The sequence below is a fragment of the Protobothrops mucrosquamatus genome, unplaced genomic scaffold (genome assembly GCF_001527695.2).
Source record: "Protobothrops mucrosquamatus isolate PMUCROS unplaced genomic scaffold, P.Mucros_1.0 scaffold555, whole genome shotgun sequence".
In the NCBI taxonomy this organism is placed as follows: Eukaryota; Metazoa; Chordata; class Lepidosauria; order Squamata; family Viperidae; genus Protobothrops; species Protobothrops mucrosquamatus.
Genome location: NW_015386858.1, coordinates 145,616 through 165,330, shown reverse-complemented (window position 1 = coordinate 165,330; position 19,715 = coordinate 145,616). Strand labels below are relative to the sequence as shown.

The 19,715-nt window shown below is 38.2% G+C and overlaps 1 protein-coding gene across 1 annotated transcript in view; it reads left to right on the top strand.

The window, feature by feature from the left end:
• Positions 1 to 19,715, top strand: part of COL2A1 (collagen type II alpha 1 chain) — an 83,360-nt gene that overhangs the window by 42,653 nt on the left and 20,992 nt on the right. The window contains exons 22-37 of the mRNA XM_015817125.1: positions 555 to 608; positions 3,477 to 3,584; positions 4,883 to 4,936; positions 6,382 to 6,480; positions 8,054 to 8,107; positions 9,148 to 9,246; positions 10,410 to 10,463; positions 11,441 to 11,494; positions 13,070 to 13,123; positions 13,810 to 13,863; positions 15,334 to 15,378; positions 15,650 to 15,748; positions 16,168 to 16,275; positions 16,745 to 16,798; positions 18,124 to 18,177; positions 19,471 to 19,524. Of these exons, the coding sequence (XP_015672611.1) occupies positions 555 to 608; positions 3,477 to 3,584; positions 4,883 to 4,936; positions 6,382 to 6,480; positions 8,054 to 8,107; positions 9,148 to 9,246; positions 10,410 to 10,463; positions 11,441 to 11,494; positions 13,070 to 13,123; positions 13,810 to 13,863; positions 15,334 to 15,378; positions 15,650 to 15,748; positions 16,168 to 16,275; positions 16,745 to 16,798; positions 18,124 to 18,177; positions 19,471 to 19,524 (1,098 nt within the window). The remainder of the gene's footprint in view (positions 1 to 554; positions 609 to 3,476; positions 3,585 to 4,882; positions 4,937 to 6,381; positions 6,481 to 8,053; positions 8,108 to 9,147; positions 9,247 to 10,409; positions 10,464 to 11,440; positions 11,495 to 13,069; positions 13,124 to 13,809; positions 13,864 to 15,333; positions 15,379 to 15,649; positions 15,749 to 16,167; positions 16,276 to 16,744; positions 16,799 to 18,123; positions 18,178 to 19,470; positions 19,525 to 19,715) is intronic.

The following is a 19,715-nucleotide window of genomic DNA, read 5'->3' as shown; positions in this document are numbered from 1 at the left end:
AACTTGCTTGAGATTGTATTGCTAGTCAATTCGAAGGGATAAGAAATACAGGTATATGCTTTTATAAACTAATAAAAAACAATAAGCTTTGGAGACCTGAATGGAAGCCCACATGTCCCTGAAGAATTCTCCAATGTGAAATTATTGGTCTTCTAGACATGCACTTTATATCAGCCTCTTTACTGAAGAATCATGATGTCCATGCAATAACCTACATCATGATGGATTTAAGAAGCTGTAAAAGATTGCAGGCATATCCTGGAAAATTCATAAAAAGTATAAAAAATAATTACTGGAGTGTATTATATCTAAATAGGAAAATGAAGCCTATTTAATAGTGGGATACGTAACAGGCTGAACTGAACAGGTGCTGTTACAAAACTATGGTTTCAAAATGATTCCTTTTCATCTAAGGAGTGAGCACCTTCTTTACTGTTAAAGCATCCCCTGCATCTGATACTGCTTTAAAAGTTCTGCTGGTTTGATCAGTAGGTAGCCTAAAGTGATACAGATGTTGTTTTATTCTTTTAACATTTTTCTTTCTATCTCTGTAGGGAGAGCCTGGAATTGCAGGCTTCAAAGGTGAACAAGGCCCCAAGGGTGAACCTGTAAGTAATTGATCATGTGCATGTCATTTTACGCTAGACTTGAATTTATGCTCTTTTATATACTCTTTGTCAAAGTTCTGTTTCTACAGAAACCCTCTAGGGAATTCTGAGAGTTGTAATCCCAGCCCATATGAAGGGCAACCATTTACAAGGCTCCTTTAATATGTTCAGAGGAGGCATATAATAAATCATTGGAAATTCGGACTCCAAATAGTACTTGGAAAACGTTTATTTTTTTTTTATGATCATGCACTTGTAACTGAAATTGCATTTTTTTTTCAAATCAAAAAGGCTGAGAAAGTGTTCAATAAATTTCTTCACATTTTTTTCTGTATTGTATGGGGATTTGGTGAATGAGTAGCCTGATGCTCATCAAAATAAAAATCTGCATTTTCTCTGGGCTCACTAGATTTTTATATAGGGATAGCTTGTTTGCATAGTCCCTGTGTAGAGAAAATCAAATAAGCTCAATTAGGATCAAATGTACAACTGAAATCCTCTACAAAATCTGTAAAGTTGTAGTTGTTAGTCTGTAGACTTATAGTTAGATTTTTTTCATTCTGGGCAAAAGAAATGTTATATTTAACATAAAATGGGACAGATGCCAGCAGCAAGTAGGTGACTACAATCCCATTTTCTCCACTCATCACCAACTTATGCCTAAAAGGTAGGTTGGAACCAGTTTATGCCTTTTCATTACTAAATAACTTTGGGCTATTCAAACTGCGTTACAAAAATCTAAATGGCCACTACATGGGAGCAAAGAGGTAGCAAGATCTTTGCTCTCATCTACTGGTCATCCAGATTTCCACAGCCTGGGTCATAGAATAAGTACCTGAATGAAAATAATAATTTGTTCCTTTAAAACCACAAGCTGGATGCCAGCAGGAATCTAAAGCTTTGATAGGAGAGATGTGCTGCATACACAAGGTCCCAGGCTCAGTTGTTTTATATACTCAGTTTAATTTCCAATTAAAAAGGTCTGAGGCTGCTTATAAAGGTCACCATTTGGAACCCTTGTAAAATCTCGTATTTAAGGCATATAATAAAAAGTTTGTTTGGTAGCAGAGCTGAAAAAGAACCTTGTTCTAGGAAAGCACTAACAGGCAAGACAGGCAACATCAGCCATGCATCTGACTCATACAAGGAAGTTTTGTATGCTTCCCCTTCTCCTTTTCCCATTTCCCAGTTTCAACATGTGTCCTTTCTGTATATCTGAATCTTTCCAGATGAATAGTCTTTCTGATTCCCAATCATCTTAATCAGGTAGTCCTCATTTAGCAACTGCCTGTTTTGTAATTACGACAGTGATGAAAAAGTAACTTTGCAACCAGTCCTTGCATTTACAACCTTTGTAGGCGTGTAACGCAAAGAAAGGCTGAAATAAGATCATAAGCAGAGTTGCCGTTTCACTTAGCAACCTTTCCACTTAATGGCCAGGTTGCCAGTCCCAGCAGTGGTCACTAAACAGAGATTACCTGTACAGTTTAAACATGGGATGGATCCAGGACAGTGGTGGGATTCAAATATGTAAACAACCAGTTCTCTGTGTGGATGCCGCTTCCGGAAGTCCATTTTGGGCCTGGGCAACAAAAAATTAGCTACCGGTTCTGCCGAAGTGGTGCGAACTGGCTGAATCCCACCACTGATCCAGGATATCTAGATATTTGAAAATATGTTCAGAATTAAGTTGTTTTCGGCCCAATCACAGGTATATCTTTGCAAGTCTAGAGTTCCCACACAAACAGGCAGCAAAGTGGGAGTCCTTTAGCCAACAGCTGGGCTAAGAGAAATTATAGTCTGTCACTACTTATTTCCTATCTTTTCAACCGGCCCACAGATCTTATCCTGCCTCTTAAGGTTTCACCTAATGAGTTGCTAAAAAAGAATCCCTTTCATTCCTCCCCAAAGATAAAAGAAAATTGCAAGCATTTTTCTCTAGTGCCTCATGTATTTCTGTGCACTGTCGTGAACACATCTCCTTTGTTTTTTAATAAAATCCCGGAGGCCTTATAAGAAGAAGCTGTGGAAAGGGAAGTGCATTGTTAAAAAGATACAAATAAATGAATAGAAAACCCTGGAAATCACTGGAATTTCATAAAACGATGATGCACGTTTTATTTAGATGAATAGATAGACTGAGTGTAAGCTAGAGGGTTCATAGCATTTATGCTCCTATAAATATTTGTCCCCATCAGATAACTAGAGAAACTCAGAGCCACGGATTTTGTGAGAATAAAATAGCTCTTGCCATTTCTGATTCTAATGTAGGCTGGCTTTATGCTACTATATGCACACACATATACACACACATACACACACACAAATTGCTACTCCCTTAGCTTTCATATTTGGGGATAAGAATGATGAGTAATTTCTACCCATCTCATAACTCCGCTTTCAAACATAATATCAAAAGATTGCTGATGGCCATCAACTATTACTGGGGCTTTGAAACAAAATTACAACTATTGCCAATCCTTTATTTAATCTTAGGCAGCATTACCATCTGGATGATTCAACTAAAGTTTTTCAGTCTTTGTAAAGATTTTATCCCATAGGTTAGAGCAAGGACTAAGTCTTGTCCTGCCCATCCATAACAATTTTTTTAAAAAAAAAAAAAAATAATCCACTGGGCAACAAAGAAATGATCCTTGAAACAGTGAAGATAAAAATGAAAAATCCCTGAGATTGTCTCTCTGCATAATTGTCCTGCTAAAGGGATTGGGTCACCTAAATTGTGGGTGATTTTCAAAATATTTTTCTAAAAATTATAGTGATCATTTGAGAGAACTTTGACATTATTAGATAAAAGATAAAGGAATATGAAAGATGTAACTAAGCCTCTTTACTTTTTCTCATGCCCAGGGCCCTGGGGGACCACAAGGAACACCTGGCCCAGCTGGTGAAGAAGGGAAGAGAGGAGCTCGTGGTGAGCCAGGAGCTGCAGGATCAATTGGACCACCCGGAGAGAGGGTAAGTGATACCATTTGCAGGGAGTAGTCCTGGAATGATGCTCAGTCATGTGATGTCAGGCGCAAACAACCAGACTCATATATGTAGAGCTTAAACTAGCTATTTTGTTGTTCTGTGCCTATTCCACAGGAATCTCCCCAAACTGGTAGCTTGTGCCTGGAAAAGACCAGATAAGGCTCAAAGGCATTCAGGGGGGTTAGATCTGGCCCTCTTGTGGCTATGTAGTGAGTCTAAGCTAATTCCCTGCTTGACTCCTCTTCCCATTTGAGGCAGTGGCTCCCCAACATGTGGTGTAAATTCCAAGCAAAGGGTTAATTAAACTTAGATTGGAAGTTGCTTAAGGTAGTGTCTTACAGTTAATGGCTATTTTGATTGAAACTGTTGGAATAAAAGGCATCCCAGATAATGCATGATAAAGTCATGTTAGTGACCCATAATTTTTGAGACTATTGAGTTCTGGTCCCCAAAGTAGCAGTCTCTTAATCTTTTCAAGATTGTAAAACAAGAGCTCCTGTAGAGTGAACTCGTGTTTAAGTGCAAAAATGTTTGGACCGTTGTGGCACAGAAGATATAAAGAGAAAATTGTATTTGGTCAGAGCTCATGGCCAGAGTAGCCATAGGACTCTTTGTTGCCGTTATTTGTTGCATTCATAGAATATAGTTAATGTACCTTGCTCTTAAGTGGCCATATTGCCACTCAGGTACAAATCCTCCCAACCCATACACCATCTAGGGTCACGGTGGTGGGAGAGAAGAATTTCATTGTTTCCATCCTTGTTTGCTTTGCCTGGGCTATCGAGAGAGAGAAGTATAGTTGTCAATTCAACTTTTGCTTTATACAGCCAAAATTCAGGAATTGGAAAGAGCATAATGCCCAATGTCTTTCCAATGGGGAAATGGCCTGCCTCAAATTCTGAAGAAAGTTTTCCAATTTAAAACTTTCGGTTTTCCATTGGAAAATAAGTTGGCTCTTATGCCAAAGGCAGATGCCAAACTGGCATTGCAGGCATGTACATCCGGGAATGGCAGAAATGGAGGTGCCCTGCTATGCAAAATGGTCTTAAGAGCATTGAAGCTCTTCCCTTAGAACAGGTTATATTATTTAGATCCACACAGATATTTCTTCCGTATAGTAATTATATTGTTAGTGCGCTCATCAGCTGTGGTAGCCTAGTGAGGGTTCTTGCTTCTGCTGTGTCCCTGTTCTAAAAGAGCTATAAGTGGTCTAGAGTTCCTGCTGAATCTTTGGTAATGATGGTGCTGTCCTTGACTTTGAAAATATTTTTTTTTGCTTTCAGGGTTCCCCTGGAAATCGTGGTTTTCCAGGTCAGGATGGATTAGCTGGTCCCAAAGTGAGTATTGAACTTGCTGCCTTTTCACTGGAATAACATTTTTTTAAAAAAAATTAGAAAGACGGTACTATTTTTTTCTTTGTGTTCTCTAAAAATGGTGTTCTGTGTTTCCTTTAATAGTGTCCTAGCTCATGCATTCTTTCGCAGAAAACATAGTATGCACATTGTAGATATGCTATAATATATCTTTAGAATCAATTGATATTGACATTTTTATTTGGAAAGGTTCACAATCGTGTCCATTTCATAGATGTATAGTGTTTAGGATAGGGGATGAGCAGTCCTGTGGAGTTTACTTCTAAAATCCACACTTTACCAATTTACCAAGAAACTCCCCAAATTAGTATAAACTAAAGAAGTATCTTCTTTCATTGTCCTATATCAGGGGTGGACAACCTTGCCTCTTTTATGACTTGTGGACTTCAACTCCCAGCTGGTTCAGGAATTCTGGGAGTTGAAGTCCACGAGTCATAAAAGAGCCAAGGTTGCCTACCCCTGTCCTATATTGTTTCATAAAGTTCTATGTTCTTTCATAAAGTTCTAAGTTCTTTCATAAACAATGTGGGAGAACTAGTGTAGTATGGCAGCTTAGTTACTGAAGTAGGATTGAAGACACCTTGGACCAGGCTCAGCCTCAGGGTCAGGCATGGCAGTTCGTTGAGTAAATTTGGGCTGGTCACTATCTGCTAGCTCAGCCTATCTCGCTATTTTGTTATTTTGGGGTAAGAAAAATTGGAAGCGATAGTGCTGGGTATACCAAGTTGAACTCCTGGAAAAAAGGTAGGAGAAAAATTGAATGACTGAATAATGACTGACTGCCACAAAGAAGAGGGAGTCAAGCTATTCTCCAAGGCGCCTGAAAGCAAGACAAGAAGCAACGGATGGAAACTAATCAAGGAGAGAAGCAACCTAGAACTAAGGAGAAACTTCCTGACGGTTAGAACAATTAACCAATGGAACAACCTGCCTCCAGAAGCAGTGAATGCTCCAACACTGGAAGTTTTAAAGAAGAAACTGGACAGCCATTTGTCCAAAATGGTATAGGGTTTCCTGCCTGAGCAGGGGGTTGGACTAGATGACCTCCAAGGTCCCTTCCAACTTTACCATTATTATTATTATTATTATAATAAATCCATTTGTGATTACTACTGTCCTTCTTTTTAATTTAGCTTGAGGAGGAATTATTTTACTACAGATGTAGGTAAATAATTAAGATTAGGATGCAGATATGTCGTAAACGTAGCTTATTTTCTGTTCATTCCTTCTGGGTGTTTTTTTTAGGATGTCAGAATAATTAAATGAGTTTTAACCCTCTTTAAAATATATAGTGTAGGTGTGTCCAGAGATAATTTGATGGTAGATCGTTGGTCCAAATACAGATTTTCCTGGTATTCTTCAGAAAATCTTTGACTAATGTAGTTCTTGCTTAAATCTTCCTTAAATAGGGTGCTCCTGGAGAACGTGGCCCTCTTGGTCTTGGGGGACCCAAAGGTGCCCCTGGAGATCCTGGACGACCTGGAGAACCCGGCTTGCCTGGTGCCCGGGTAAGATCAATGTGGAACTGAATGAGCCATGTAAGGGAGATGCCCCCGAAGTGTGAAGAACAACTAGTCAAGGGAATCCCACATCACTGTGGAAGAATATCACTTAACCTGAGAAGACCTGTCTTCATAGTATTGCTACTATTTATATATGAATCAAGCCTGCTTATAAAGCATGTGCATTAATATACCTGATACACAGGTGGTGTCAGGTAGTAGAAGACATTTTTTTGTGTAGAGAAACGAAAAGCATTCACACAGCTGTGGCTTCAAGTTGGGTTTATACGGATGGATTACAGTATGTCTGAAGAATTGGATACTTTTTGCTTTGGGTCTCTATTTCTATTTCTAAAAGCAAGGCGTTATACAAACAATCCTCGTTTAGCAACTGCCTCATTGAGCAACCAGTCCTCACATTTATGACCTTTGCGGTTCTGTAAAGCAAAGCAAAGCTGAAGTAAGAACATAAGCATAGTTAGTTTCACTTAGTGACTGCTTCATTTAACAACTAAGTTGCCAATCTCAATAGCAATCATTTAATGAGGATTATCTGTTAGCAATAATGTGGAGCTGTTTTATATTTTGTATCTGGTTAAAAAATATACTGGAGTATAATGCCTGTTGGGACTTCATAATGAACTAACGTCATGCCAACCTGTATAGCTCATCTTTGCTTTATTTCATTGCATGCTATAGTTGATGGACATTGCAATTATGATCACTACCATCTGAAGTTATTATTATTAGATTTAGAGGAGAGAAGAAGCATATTCTTCTTCTTCTTGTGCCATATCCGTTATCAGACGTTGGCGATCATGTTAGCGATCCTGTTTTTATCAGCAGCCGCACGAAAAAGTGCTGCTGAGTTTTGTCCAAACCAGTCCCTTAGATTTTGAAGCTATACCTACTTGTAATGTAGTAGGTACAAGTAACCACTAGATGGCATCAAGTGGATACAGAAAACTTAATTTTCCATTTTTGCAGATCAAATATGCTAAGCCAGTTTTGTGGCATCCATAATTCTCAGAGCTTCCAGATTAAATTTTGTGTCTATACAGGTCCCTGTTTGAACAATCTTGACTCAAAAAAGTTCTGCAGGAAGGACCAGGTTTAAATTTGTAGATTTAATACTGGCATCTGTCCCATTTTCAGTGCCAGGTGTGAGTTAGAATGAGTGAGTTTTACTGCTTTTGCAGACAGAAAAAAGTTATGAGCAGTTTGACTGTAGCAATTGCAGCTGTATCTGTATTTACAGCGGTAAAAGGATCTCTTTGGATCATTTTTATTTGTGATTTATTTTGATCCGTCACTTAAAATGCTACACTGTTTTTGCTAGACAAAGCTGCCGAGAGTTGCTTTGGACAGTGAGATGGGTGGCATAAAAATAAATAAAATAAAACAACAGGTTATGCAATCTTTCAGCCAGGTATCTTGGGCATATTGCTTCAGCTACTGTTCGTTAAGGCTTAAGACAATGAAAGCACTGGGTAAATTAACAGAATTAATTTTCTTAGCAACACTTTAAGAAGTAAAAAACTATCTTAACTTCTTTTTTTTTGTAACCTCTTGTTACTAGGGACTCACTGGTCGTCCTGGGGATGCTGGTCCTCAAGGCAAACTTGGCCCATCTGTAAGTAAAATTCTGTACTTTTCCTCTTGTGGCATGCAGAAAGTTTGAGAACATGCTTAAGACAGAAGACTATGATAATAAAATAATGCAGAATTGCAAACATTTCTTTTGCATTAGCTTGTGTGGAGAATTAAAAAAAATACTGACGTTGGATTTAAAACTATGACCTGCTTCACATACTGCGCTAAGCCACTATTTGCTTACACATAGTTTATTGAGTAAACCACATACAGCCATATTGCCACAACTTAATAAGCTATACAGCATGATTTATAAACCACAGTGGGGGATTAAGACCAGTGGTGGGATTCAGCCGGTTCGCACCACTTTGGCAGAACCGGTACCTAATTTTTTGTTGCCCAGGCCCAGAATGGACTTCCGGAAACGGCATCCACACAGAGAACCGGTTGTTTACATATTTGAACCCCACCACTGATTAAGACAATATATTAAGCCAACAACCTGTATTAGCATAGCATGTGAACCCTGGTTGTGATTGTGTTGGATGAAGAAAGAAGTAGCAGCAGAAATATATCTTTACATGAAAATATGTATTTATATGCTTGATGAATCAATTGTTATTATTTTTAATATTCTTATTAGTGAGATTTGTATTCTGTCTTACTTCCAGGTCTCAATTTTTAAGGGAATCTCTTATTAGTTTTATCCCCACAATAGCAGATTTGTGAATAGGTTGGGCTAAGAAAAAAAGTACTGTTGTCCTGTGTAATTCCATAGCTAACGGTGGCCTAGAACTTGTGACTTCCCAGTTCTAATCCAACACTTTTACCTCTAGACCACAATAACTCGTTAAATACTTTCATTGGGGACTTGATCGTATCACTGTACAGCAGACAGCACAAATGGTGAATAAATATAATTATATATATTGGTTTTGCACTGACCTTTTAAAAATAGGTTAATAAAGCAAACAGCCTCTTTTCCACGCCAAGTTAGCATTTCTACCAAGCTAGGTCTATAGTGGCTTGCTATTTACCAGTTTTTGCAGGGGATACCTATATGTTTCTCCTTCTCTATAGGGTGCTCCGGGTGAAGATGGACGGCCTGGCCCTCCTGGTCCTCAAGGTGGTCGTGGTCAGCCTGGCGTTATGGGTTTCCCAGGCCCCAAAGGTGCTAATGTAAGTGAAGCTATATTTGACTCCTAGAAGCATGACCCAGGCACTTTTGAAGGGAAATAGGGAGCAGGTATGACATTTGGGTGGCTAACAGAAAGGTCTCTGGAGTTGTTGTTGTTGTTGTTGTTATTCTCCAATTTAGCCATCATTTCCCCTTATTTACCATGCTTTTTCTGCTCTCCCTAATTTGAGGAGTTACTGTAGTCTTTTTTTTTTTTTTTTTAAATACAATTTTATTACATTTTGAAAACATGCATAAAAAGTAAACAAACAAGAAAAAAAATAGAAAGTAGAAAGAAAAGAATCAGACCAAAAGCAAGATAAAAGTGTGGGAAAGGGAAAGAAAAAAGGAAAAGAATGGCTTCTGACTTTCTTTGGTACAGCAATAGATGAGAAGTACGTCCAACTCTTACTCTAAAATTAACAATAGCCTAATTACTTCTATAGTTTCGTATAATTTAATCATCAAATCCCAAAATCAAAATTACATTTTTCCTAGTTTCTAGCAAAAAATCCAAAAGTAGTTTAACAGCTCATCATTGTCTGTTAAAAATACAACGACGTAACTTTTCATTCTATACCTCACCTTACTTTCCATAAACTCATCTCAAAATCTTCAGCTCTCCTTATTAATCAGCAAAGATCTAATATAAATTAACAAAAACACCTAATAACATAAAATATAGCCCTTTTTCCTATTTATTCTGTGTTTTCTTTCTCTCTTAACAATTAAACATTACAAAAAAAGAAATAAAGAAGTATTAAACATTGCCCAAAATAATCACTCTTCATTTAGATAACAAAAACTGTTATCATTTTAGACATTTCCCAAAAACCTACTATTCAGTCCAAATATCTCTTCAACATCACCAGAAATAAGAACTCATTATTTAATTACAGTCAGATGGTTTATCTGATTTTGTATTTTTTTCCTTTTTCTCCCAACCATTCTTAAGTCCTATAAATAAAATTTTGATTCCTGTTTTCATCTCATATCTTTTCCTCTTCTCTTAGATAGTTACTGTGGTTTTATAAATGCTATATCCTGTTATAACAATGGAGAAAGAGTAAGATCAGAGGACACAGAGTTTGAGAAGTACTCCAGGTGGATGTTTTATCTTTAATAAAATATGCTTATAAATTATTTTGTTTATCTTTCTGTTTAGGGTGAAGCTGGTAAAGCTGGTGAGAAGGGGCTATCTGGTGTTCCTGGACTACGAGTGAGTTTATTCTCTGTCCCTCTACAATTAAAAAGTCTTTTTCCATTTGTTTATATACTTTCTCTAAAAAGTTAAATAACACAGCCCCACTTTGTAATACAAATATCTAAGTTTCTCCATATCCCTTAGAGAAGAGTCCATCCTCTTCTTGCCTTCTTAGACCACATTTGTGGAGGGCAGATGTTAGCTGAGATCTTAAATGTTGAGGTGCAGTGATATGAAACTTTGGGAAATGATTCTCATGACCAATTATGCAAACAAATCAGTGCTGGTACAGAAGCACATTAAAACTACTTATACAACTCAGTGTTGCTGTTCTTTGTTCTGTAAGTTTCCTACAAATGTATTCCCAAGGAAGCTCATCAACCCAATTTCTAACAATGAAACACACTAGTTTGGTAGAGTTATTTGGAAAGGGACGCAGAACCTTGAACTATTTGAAAAGCAATTTTGTTTGTTCAGAATTGTGCACATGCTTTAGAAGCCTCAAAATACAGGTGCATGTCTCCAAGTCTCCTTTCTTTCTTGAACATTTCACTTATGTACAGAGCAGCTAATGCCAATAGGTACAGTGATGAAGTGTATTTGTGCTACACTTTTATAATTGCCAGGTGGACACTTTGGAGTGCCTGCTACCCTCAGCAAGGAGATGCAAGCAACAGCGATCTAGATTTTTTTCAAAAGTTACAAATTTTCATTCCATTTTGACAAATCTTGACATATTTGTCTAGCTGAACATTTTTCTCTTTGAGAATTATTAAAAGAAAGAAAACAGAGATTCCAGAAATATGTATAAACCCCACTAAAACTGTTCTCCTCCTCCTCCACCACCACCACCCCCTCCCCCTCCTCCCCCTCCCCCTCCTCCCCCCTCCTCCCCTTTCCTCTTCCCAGAGCAAGGATTATTAGCTAAGGGGTAATGGAAGGAGAGTTGACATGGTTAATGAAGGCTTTTTTTCTGCACCTGTTTCTCTCAGGGTCTTCCTGGCAAAGATGGCGAGACAGGAGCAGGTGGACCACCAGGACCTGCTGTGAGTATTTGCTTTCTTTTTCTTTTTGGGAATATGCCATCTACAGATTACCTAGGTATAAACATTACAGAAAAGAGGCAAAATCAAAATCCTATCTTTTCCTAAGTTTAGGGAGACTGAGCCTTTATGAGGGTTAGCAGGATTTCCTTTTGGCTTGTTATGATCAGAAACTGATAACTCAGCAGATTATTTAAGCAAAGGTCACTGACTTTCATTGGATTCAGTTAAATAATAGTTTCTCATTCGTCCTCTTTGATTTGCAGAGGCAGTATTCTGTATATTAATGTTTCTTTCTTTCTTACATTTATAGCTATTTTGTCCTGTAAACATCTCAAAGAGTCACAAATCTGCTTTTTTTCATACCCCACTTTATCCTTGCAAAAATCTTGAGGGATAGATTAGGCTGAGACTGGCTCATGTTCTCCCAATAAGCAGAGTGGATTTTAATCCAGTCTCCATGGTTCAAACACTTTTAAGTGTTGAGCCCTCAGCAGTAGAATGTCAATTTCTGTTTCTCATGTTTGCGAATTCTGTGGTTTCACCATCTTGTCTCATGTTATCATTTCATACAATACTAAAAGGTATGGGAAGAGCTCTAAATTATGGATAGAATGTGATTTTTGCAGCAAAGCAGGAAATGAAGCTGTGGGAGAAAACGGTGATGATCACAGCAGAACCGTAGAATTCATTAGGATGAGTAACAGAACTTGGCATTGTGCTGCTGAGGGCTCAACACAATACTGTGTAGGCCTTTTTAATTGTAATTAAAAAATGTAACTATATTGAAATTCAGGGACTTCCAATAATGCAAGAGAGTATGAACCCATTTAATAAGACATAACTGTAAGTAATCTTTAAGTAATCTCTGATTTTTGCTTACATGAGTTGTATTTCTCCACACCTTGTTAAACTCACAGTGCTGTTGTTGTTGTTGATGATGATGATGATGAAGATGGTGATATTATTTGCATGAGCTTACATTAAAAATGGAGAGAAAGAAAATATTAGTATAATGTAGTCAAGCTATTCTCCAAAGCGCCTGAGGGCAGGACAAGAAGCAACGGATGGAACCTAATCAAGGAGAGAAGCAGCCTAGAACTAAGGAGAAACTTCCTGACAGTTAGAACAATTAACCAGTGGAACAACCTGCCTCCAGAAGTGGTGAATGCTCCAACACTGGAAGTTTTTAAGAAGAAACTGGACAGCCATCTGTCCGAAATGGTATAGGGTTTCCTGCCTGAGCAGAGGGTTGGACTAGATGACCTCCAAGGTCCCTTCCAACATTATTATTATTATTATTATTATTATTATTATTATTATTATTATTATTATTATTATTGTTACTACTACTACTACTATCATCATTATCATCATTATTATCATTATTATCATCATCATCATCATTATTATTATTATTACTACTACTACTACTATTATCATCATTATCATCATTATTATCATTATCATCATCATCATCATCATCATCATCATCATCATCATCATCATCATTATTATTATTATTATTATTATTATTATTATTATTATTATTATTATTATTATTATTATTATTTTCAGGGGCCTGCTGGAGAGAGAGGTGAACAGGGTGCTCCTGGACCATCTGGATTCCAAGTAAATTCAGCAATTCTATTCCACCCCTTTACTACCATGCTAGTATAGGACATTTCCCCCTAGTCCTAGCAAGTAAATCTGTTTGTGCAGGGGAGTATAAATAGACACAGGCAGGAGGAAAAAGACTCCCCAGTTCCTGCTGAAAGGAGATGAAATCTGTCTATAGTATTGAATTTTATCTGTTCCTCAAGGGTGTAAACATGTTTTCAGGGTTGCATTTATTGACAATAACTTCCTGCCACATAATTTTATTAGGTACTGAGGACACAACCAGGAAACTACTATTTTTATTTAGTCTGTCTTTTCCTGGGCTTAGTTAATTTCCTGGCACATCCTAAAGTCTATATAACTCACTGTTTACACAGAAGAAACTCTGGAAGAGTGAGAAAGAATGAAGCTGAATTGGGGTGATGTATTAATCAGGGGTGCTGAGGCAGGCAGATGTAGTTTTGTTGCAGATGTTTGAGAACCACAACAGGAATGTATCCATAGTTGTCCTATCATCCAGGTAGGGGGATACTATTGTACAGGTCCAGTATTAGACTTACTTCATGTTTGATGATAAGTTAAAGACTGTTCCTTTGGATCTGAAAGTTCTCTTTTTTGCACTTAGCTGGGGCAGGATGTTACTTTTTGAAGAGAATGAAGTGAGACGTCCTAATACCAAAATAATATCTTGTTTTCAGGGACTTCCAGGCCCCCCAGGCCCTCCAGGTGAAGGTGGAAAACCAGGTGACCAAGTAAGTAATAAATATTTATTACTATTTAGTACATACTACATAGATACTTACCAGTCCGACATGCAGTCTTTCCTGTGTCATTCCTACAGACTTAAAATAACTTCTAGATGTGGAAGTAGTTTGAATTGCCACTGAGCTTAAAGATTTCCAGGATAACACACATAGTGTACATCTTTCAGAACACACTACTTAGGTAGTCTGTAATCATCGAAAGGGTAGTGGTTACCGGTAGGTGCAACACATTGCTGAAAAAGAATTCTTCTGAAAAAGTAACTAATGAGAGGGCTAACCTGATCCCTCTTGACCACAATGGATTATAAATTATTCGGTAATAGCTAAACAAAACTATAGAATTGCAGACTTCTGCATTGACACTGAGCCTGAGTTTCTAATGAAATCATCATGGGGAAAAATACTTCAGGAAAGCTGGTTTAGTTTGCGATGGGCATCTATGTTAGCATGCTGAATAGGTTGAGGCTGTATAACTATACTATACAAGTACTGTATACTAGTGCTTGTATAGTATAGTTATATTTGGGGAGAAATCAATATTTGATTAAAACTTCTTAAAGAATAATATCATTGAAGTTGGAATGGACTGTAGAAATCATCTGGTTCAATCACCTGCTCAGTGCAGGGTCTACTAGAAAATCTCTGCTAGATAACCATTCAACTTATGTTTGAAGACCTCTAGAGATGTTCATTGAGTTTGAACGTAGACCCAGTGTGGGTTTTATTTGGCAGCAGTCCAAGAAAGCTTATGGAGGCTATATCAGAAATTAAGATTTATGGGTACCATTACTTGATATATAATGCTTCCAGTCTTGTGTGTGGTGATGGAGGTAGAGTAATAAAGATCATCATCATAACGACATCGCCAGCAGAAGAATTCAACAGTGTTGACTAAGGCATCCCCTGAAAAACTGCTTACATTCCACCAATAGGTTTTCAGTATCAAAAGTAAATTAGGTGTTTCAGCCAAACAAGGTAGCCAAGAAACCCTGCTATTGCTAAATAGATGAATCACTGTTGAGCTATTTAGTAGGCATGCAGTGCACGAAACAATATATATCACTGTTATTCTGAAATGCTGATATTTGTCTCTCTGGTATTCATAGAACCACTTAACTATTAATAACAATAGGCATAATCATACCAGTCAACTTTTTCAAGCATAGCCATGTATGATCAGAAACAACCAATTTCTCCTGTATATAATTCTCATTATGACTTTACCTTGTAGAGTTTTTTTGCCAATATGTCGTTAGATATTTAAAAATTGAAAAAGCTGAAAAAAATGTCAATCCAAATTAAAACTTAACACATGAGTTGAGTTTTTCTTCACCTGGATCTATGGATTTTGTTTTTTAGCTTGCCATTAGTTTGCTAATGACTAATAGGGTGTCATGTTAATTTTTAGTAGCTTCTTTCCCTCGCCTTCTGTTTCTAACTCTCTTGTTTTGCTTTCAGGGCGTTCCTGGAGAGGCTGGTGCTGCTGGTCTTGTTGGTCCCAGAGTAAGTCACCTACAGTTACATTTGAGCCTCTGAACTTGCTCATAAATGGAGCTGCTGAAACAGCAGCTTGACTCACTACTTATCTGTATAGAACAGGGGTCTTCAAACTTGGTTTTTTTATGACTTGTGGACTTCAACTCCCAGAATTCCTCAGCCAGGGACGCTGGCTGAGGAATTCTGGGAGTTGAAGTCCACAAGTCATAAAAGGACCAAGTTTGAAGACCCCTGGTGTAGAATCTCAATGGCACTAAGGAAAATCTCTCCTTTCTAGGGTGAACGTGGCTTCCCAGGAGAACGTGGACCTGCAGGTGCGCAAGGCTTGGCTGGTGGTCGAGGGCTTCCTGGTACTCCTGGTACTGATGGACCCAAGGTAGGCCACTTCTTTGCCTTATTTTCTTACTCTGTAATGAAGCTGATTCGTTTTGCCACCTAGTGGCTGCCAAGAAGAAGAAAAAGTTGCATTGGACTCTTCCAGAAGAGCTTTCCCTAGCTTGGTGCCCGCCAGAAGTGTTTAGTCAAGTCCCACAATTCTTTGGCCAGTATAGATTGGAAGTTGAAATCCAGTACATCTGGCAAGTACCAGGTTGCAGAAACCCAGCTCCCTGCAATTTTTTGGCAAGTTTGCCATTGCCTCCCTTCTAGAGCTGAGACCTAGTTGGCACTGTGCCTAAGGCGGGACTAGAACTCCCAGGTTCTAGCTTGTTGCTTTAACCCTACATCAAGCTGGCTCTCCTCTGGATATTATCTAGTGCAATTAATACTGTGCCCTATTTTGTTTTTCTTGCCCAGGGTGCAGCTGGTCCTGTTGGGCCTTCTGGGGCCCAAGGCCCCCCAGGTCTGCAGGGAATGCCTGGTGAGAGAGGAGCTGGAGGTATTCCTGGAGCAAAGGGAGACAGGGTAAGTAGTAGCGATTTTCCCTAGAATTTCATAGCACCATATTTTCAAGAGTTGGATGGGCTGGTTTTTTAAAAAAGTGTTGGCTTTTGTTTAGTTGCTTATAATGTTTTGTTTTTTTTTCAATTTCCCTCAGTTTCCTATGTTTTTTTTCCCTCTTCAGTTATTTTTTTTTTTAATTCTCTGTATAGTTTAGTAAAATGTTTTTAAAGTTTCTCTTTGTTTAGAAAAAAGTTTAGGCTTCTTTTTTTAATGATTGATTTTTAGTTAAAAAAGCATTAAATAGTTATAGTGCTGTTTAATTTGTATATATAGTACCACACATTTTTTAAAAAAAATAAATGTCATTTTTTTAAAAGTTTAATAAAATTAAATAATAGACAAGAGCAGAACATTGCAATCTAAGTGATCAAGAGTTTCAAGTTGATATGGGCTACTTACTGTCGTTATTTCTTTGGTATTTTACCAACAGGGTGATGCCGGTGAAAAAGGCCCAGAAGGTGCTCCTGGCAAAGATGGCGGCCGAGTATGTCCACAGCAGAAATCAATTTCACTTCTCTTAAGGCAGCAAAAGTTTTATTTAATGAAATAAATGGATGGCTAGTAGGGAGGGGGAATATGTAACATATTGGTCTATAATTCTAGACTTTAATTAGTGCTGAGTTCCAGAAACCTTGACAATATCTATTAATCTAACAGAGAGCTTTAGAAAAATTAAATTTCAGGATATTCTAATGCTTTTAAAACTTGTGTGTGTGTGTGTCTCTCTCTCTCTCTGTGTGCATGTATGTGTATGTGTGCATGTATGTTTGTGTCTCTGTGTGTGTGATTAAACTTCTCTTACTGAGTGAGATACACTTTAAGCATGTCTGCTCACCCTTTGCAGAGGCAACCCTTCTTATCATCTGGCCACCCTTAGATGATTTACTCTGGAGTTGTCCTATGTTTGGAAGTTATCTTGTATCCAAGAGAATACAGTCTGTGATGATAGCACCTTGTTTTATCCAATAGAGAAGACTCAAATCCCCAATAAAGGATCAATAAAAATAAAGGCTCAGTTAAGCTCTGGAATTAAGTCATAAGTGCTTAGCTTGCTAAACTATAACCCCAAGTGTATTATGGGACAAAGGCATAAGGGGTCCATTGTCCACTGTGTTCAGTTCAAGTGAAGGCACACAGGCAGTGGATCCCAGTGTTGAACTGAGACAATACTTTCCCTGTGCAGGAGGATACAGGCTGTGATGGTAGCACCTCATCTTCTGGATTTTTTAATGGAAAAATGGCATCAGGAGGTGGCCTCCTCATTTAAGCCCTGAAGGAGGACTGAAGTTGGCTATGAACAAGATTTAGTTCCCAAATCTTGTTCAGTATTTACTGTCATAATTGGAGTTGCAGCTATACCACTTTCATTCATTCCTTAACCATATTAGATGGCAGAACATGGTGGACTGAGACTGAGATCCAAACCCAAACACTGGGGAGGATATGCTAACAGCATTAAATTAGAAAAGGTCTGGGGATAATTAGTTAAGAAAAACGTTTACCATTACCTTGTCTAGTGGGCCGTTAGATCAGGCAGAAGAAGACTGACGGTGCTATAGAAAGTTCAGTATAACTTAATTCAAGCGGTATGTTTTGTGCAATTTATGTGTATAGAATGGCTTTTAGTTGAAAATGGCCAGATTCAAGGAAAAAAAGGCTCAACTGTATGAAGTGAGTTACTAGTTTGGTTTGGACCTATTTTGGTTTAATAGGTGAGGATGTAAACACAAGGTTGGGATACCTTTGATCCAGATGGATGGCTCTGGCTCTCTATCAGCACATCTAACTCTTCATTTTCTCCATTGTCAGGGATTGACTGGCCCTATTGGCCCTACTGGTCCTGCTGGCCCTAGCGGAGAGAAGGTAAGAGGTCCTGTCTCTTGTTAGGTCATGTGGCAGCTAGGCAGCTAGAGGCCTCGTGAAAGTCCTCTGAATAGTTGTGCTTCGACAGTAATGTTTCCTCTCACACGGCACTGAGAATTTGGGCTAGGACTGCACATTAGAGTGCCTTAATAGCTATTTCTATGCCTTTGAGAAAACCTGGAAGCTATTCTTTATGACAAAAAGTATACGCAAAACAGTATGCACAACAGGAACTCAACGTTTGCTGTGCTTTTTGACCTAGATTCAGAGAGATGAGGAAAACGTGGTGAATGAAGTATCAATTTGATGTGATTTCATAAGTTTAGAGCTGTACTGATAACCCCGTTATGTTGATATTGATGGGCTTATTGAATTCTTGTGTGTCTGAATGTCATTGATTCCTGGTGTTTAGGAAGGAACCGGAGCATCAGGAATTCTAGCGATGAGAACTGTTCAGTGGGAAGAACATGTTGATAATTATCTATTTACTTTGGCTCTTTTGTTGTCCTGCTCAGTGGAATCCATTTATCTTCTATCCTTATTACTTAGTTAGTCTGGCTAGTCTCCACAGTGTGTGCAAATCTCAGTTTCCCCCACTACACCTGCACGGTTTACAATACAGTCATGAAATGAGCAAGGATTGTGTTCTTATTCTTATTTCCTTATGATGCCCAATGGTTTAGTTGCTCTAATAATAAGCCAATTATCAGAATGTTGAAAGAGTAATTATACGATACAGGTGATCCTCAACTTAGAACCACAATTGAGCCCAAAATTTATATTGTTAAGCGAGAAATTTGTTAAGTGAGTTTTGCCCCATTTTACAACTTTTCTCGTCACAATTGATAAGTGAGTCACTGAAGGGTTAAATTACTAATATGGTTGTTAAGTGAATCTGGTTTCCCCACTGTCTTTGCTTGTTAGAAGGTGGCAAAAGGGGATCACATGCCCCTAGGACGCTGCAACCGTCATAAATATGAACCAGCTGTCAAGCATCCAAATGTAAATCACATGACTATGTGGGATGCTGCAACAATCATAACTGTGAAAAATGATCCTAAGTCACTTTTTTCAGTGCCGTTGTAACTTCGAACGGTCACTAAACAAACTATTGTAAATCGAGGACTATCTGTATGCGCCTTTTTGTCATATTAATAAAACTCAGGACCATTCATCTTACTAGCACTTTAGTCCCATATTGTGTTCAGAGCTACAACCTCTAGCAGAAGAGATTCTCTTTCAGCAACAAATGCTCCATTGTCTTAACTTTTTATCTCCTTTCTGTCCCTGCAGGGTGAATCTGGTCCTCCTGGTCCAGGTGGAGCTGCTGGTACTCGTGGTGCCCCTGTAAGTTTGCTGTCGTTCTGAAACCTTCCAATGAAGTTTGTTGGGATAAATGGGGGACAAGATTCAGGCTGGCCCAAATCCTAATAGGAACTATTGAAACTCCTACGAGCAGCATAGGAACAATGTTAGGTGTACTTTTATGGAATTGTTTCTGTGTGAAGAGAAAATTGGTCCCCTTTCTCCCTATTGTA